This window comes from Arachis ipaensis, chromosome B03, assembly GCF_000816755.2.
Source record: "Arachis ipaensis cultivar K30076 chromosome B03, Araip1.1, whole genome shotgun sequence".
NCBI classification, from domain to species: domain Eukaryota; kingdom Viridiplantae; phylum Streptophyta; class Magnoliopsida; order Fabales; family Fabaceae; genus Arachis; species Arachis ipaensis.
The window spans coordinates 112,765,817-112,769,127 of NC_029787.2; the positions used below are offsets into that span (position 1 = coordinate 112,765,817).

The following is a 3,311-nucleotide window of genomic DNA, read 5'->3' on the forward strand; positions in this document are numbered from 1 at the left end:
ATGAGTGGCCATCTTTTGTGATAGATAATTGTGACGAATAACTAACAAACGAGACTGCAGCAAACAGAGTGTCATCTACTACTTTCAGTAGTAACCATAACCATGTCCATAAGCATCCACAATCTTCCTCGCTCTTCTGGTACTCCTATCCTTCTTCTTTTTCATCCAATTGTTTAATTAATGTTCCACTTCCATCAACTTGCTAATTCAATCAATATTCTCATTTATGTATCTAATTCTGGTTTTCAAGCTGAAAACTAGTCATATATGCCTCTGATTTAGGTATTCTGAGAATCAGAGTTTCTGGAAATAGATTATTCCGCAAGAATGGAAATAAGTGTTCGGGAGCGGGATCTATATCGTGTTCGGCTGGCGCTAGGAATGATGATTTTCTTCCTTCCATTAATCAATTAAGCGATGCACGCCTCATTTATTCCGTTGCTTCATCCATGGGCCATAACCAGGTCCATTCTCCTTTTACTTTGAGTTACCACTTGGCACTTGCCACACTATCTTTGACTCTCCACATGTAATTGAAAATTCCCATTATTATTATACCACTTCTAATAACATACAGGAGTCTCATCCAGAATCACATTTTAGAGTTCCTGCAATTGTCGATGCCCTACAAGAAATGCACCTCACTTCAAAGGTACTCTACTCAAGACTATGTATATTTACTATTTATTCTGATAACGAATCTCACTTCGAAATTTGGTCAAAAGGACAAGGTTTTTGCCTAACTGAGAATTTGCAATGTTTTCCATTTGATTGAAGGACAAATCAACTTCTGATCCCCAGGCCATTGCATATTTTTGTGGCTATACATTTGTGAACATCAGTCATCAATATAGAGATGGTTTAAGGATAATATTGACTTGAATGGATGATATCATAGGACCGTATTATGATTAGCCATACTTGTGTAGTCTAATCAAATTATAAAGAATTTTAATTTCCACATTTATTTTATGTTATGATTGATTCAGTTTCGTGGCTCTGAGGTAATTGAACTTCAAAATTTCGAGCCAGCTTCAGTAGATGACATTGCAAGTGTGCATGCAAGAGCTTATGTTTCTGGCCTTGAAAAGGTAACCCCTTGTGTTGAAAGTTTTCCAGTGCTTCGATTATTCCATTGATGGATATTTACGTCTAATAGATGTCTCACTTGTGTCTTCTGACTACTCCATTCTCTCCTATTCTTGGTTATTACTTCAAAATTTCACCATGACTATACATCTATACCTTGGCCCTGATTCTCTGAACATTAAGCATTTCATACAGCAACAGTCTTTTCCCATTAGTCAGGGCATAGATTTTTTCTGTGATCCATAAGCAGTTCATATTTTGTTTTTAATCCAAATTTTCATGGCACAGAAAATTTCAGTTCTGAAGGTTGGCATTATTTTAAATTTACTTTCACAGGCTATGGATCAAGCATCCGAGAAGGGTCTAATTTTCATTGATAGTTCTGGACCAACCTATGCTACTGCTACTGTAAGATCTTCCTTTAATTCATTCGTACTTAATGGTGCTTGCTGAAAATCATTCTATGCTCGGTACTTGACATTTATACGGCAGAAAATCACGATGGTTGTCCTTTTAGTTAATTAATTTTTTGCTTTCTTATGATGATAATAATGATGCAGACCTACCGGGAGTCAATTGTTGCTGCTGGTGCTGGATTAGCCTTAGTTGACTCAGTGGTGATCTCTCAACTTGGCATGTCAATCTCTTGGTGATAATCTGTTTATGTTTTTTGGGGAGGGGTAAGTGGGTGGATATGGATACATGCATATCTGTTTCTTCTTTTGATGTACATAATCGAAATGACTTCATTCTTTGTTGGAAATTTCGGTTATGCTTTAGTAGAGCTAGATATTGACTGACAATTGCATGCATGTACCTTTATGATTTCCTTCAGTTTTTGCATGGGTGGGGAGTCACAAATATAACGAGTTTGGGAACTTAGTTCTTGGTGTTCCTGATTGTTTCTTTTTTCCTTCCAGGGTTCAGTACATTCTGAGTTGTAGGAGATATAAAATACACTCTTGGCTTCTGCCTAATATAGCTGATCTTTATAGAAAATGTTTCAAGAATTGTAGGGAGCTAGCTATTGTATGTATTATGATGGATGTGAATTTCTATTATTCACTTTATATTCAGGTTGCAGCTTCAAAGATAAGTAGAGATCCACCTACTGGTTTTGCTTTGATAAGACCACCGGGACACCATGCTGTTCCACAAGGACCAATGGGCTTCTGTGTTTTTGGAAATGTGGCCATTGCAGCTCGTTATGCCCAGCGTGTTCATGGACTAAAGCGCGTCTTCATAATTGACTTTGATGTTCACCATGGAAATGGAACAAATGATGCTTTCTATGATGATCCAGATATATTTTTCCTTTCAATTCATCAAGTAAGCTCAGTCTGGTCTATGGCTCTGATTATATTTTATTTTTCTCTCCATTAATTCTACAATGCCATTGGTTATCTGTGGACTCTCTTAGTCTCTTCTCTTGCTACAATGTTAGTTTATTGTGAGTCCCACGTTAGTGGGAATCATATTTGGTTTGAATTTGTTAAGATTCTTGAAATTTTGTGCAATATATCAAATTAACAATCCTAGTTATTGCAGTTGTATTTCTCTATATATAAGCTAAGATTAAATTTCTGTATTTCTGCAACTCCCCACTTCTTTTGTTACTCAAATCTCCGTTAGATTTCATGGATTTTCTCAAACCAAGATTTCATGGCAATTTCAATAGCTTTTGTGCCTTAGAATTTCAATATGTACTTAATTAAAATCTTATTGCTATAGTTCATAACATTCTGTGGCTCAGGATGGAAGCTACCCAGGTACTGGTAAATTTGACGAAGTTGGCAGCGGAGCTGGTGAAGGAACCACTCTAAATTTGCCTCTTCCTGGAGGATCAGGTGATACTACTATGAGAACAGTGTTTGATGAAGTCATTGTACCTTGTGCTCAAAGATTTAAGCCAGATATAATCCTTGTTTCTGCTGGGTGAGTCTTTCTTACCAATCATTCTACCAAATTAAAGCAGAGATTGAGACAGGACAAACACTTGACGAAATTCTCTAATAAGTTGCAATTTGCAATCTAGCATGGCTAGTGAACTATTCAGTTTTTGGCTGCTTTCTAAATCTCAATGCGATGGAAAAAGCAAGGTTGTGAAAGTCGGACAAGTCATTTAACAGACAAAACTAGATGTTCAAAGGTCTAAAAATTTAATCAAGATCCTCAAAGTTAAATTGGATATAATAAAATAATATATTTTTATATTATATTAT

The 3,311-nt window shown here is 36.1% G+C and overlaps 1 protein-coding gene across 3 annotated transcripts in view; it reads left to right on the forward strand.

Moving 5' to 3' along the window:
- Window positions 1-3,311, forward strand: part of LOC107630940 (histone deacetylase 14) — a 4,069-nt gene continuing 758 nt past the window's right edge. Inside the window, exons 1-8 of one of the 3 annotated variants that reach the window (XM_016334238.2) lie at window positions 1-139; window positions 251-464; window positions 578-652; window positions 990-1,091; window positions 1,426-1,497; window positions 1,650-1,706; window positions 2,167-2,418; window positions 2,843-3,024. In XM_016334238.2, the coding sequence (XP_016189724.1) occupies window positions 450-464; window positions 578-652; window positions 990-1,091; window positions 1,426-1,497; window positions 1,650-1,706; window positions 2,167-2,418; window positions 2,843-3,024 (755 nt within the window). In that variant the 5' untranslated portion in view covers window positions 1-139; window positions 251-449. The remainder of the gene's footprint in view (window positions 140-250; window positions 465-577; window positions 653-989; window positions 1,092-1,425; window positions 1,498-1,649; window positions 1,707-2,166; window positions 2,419-2,842; window positions 3,025-3,311) is intronic. The other 2 variants (XM_021119288.1, XM_016334237.2) reach the window with 2 other exon arrangements.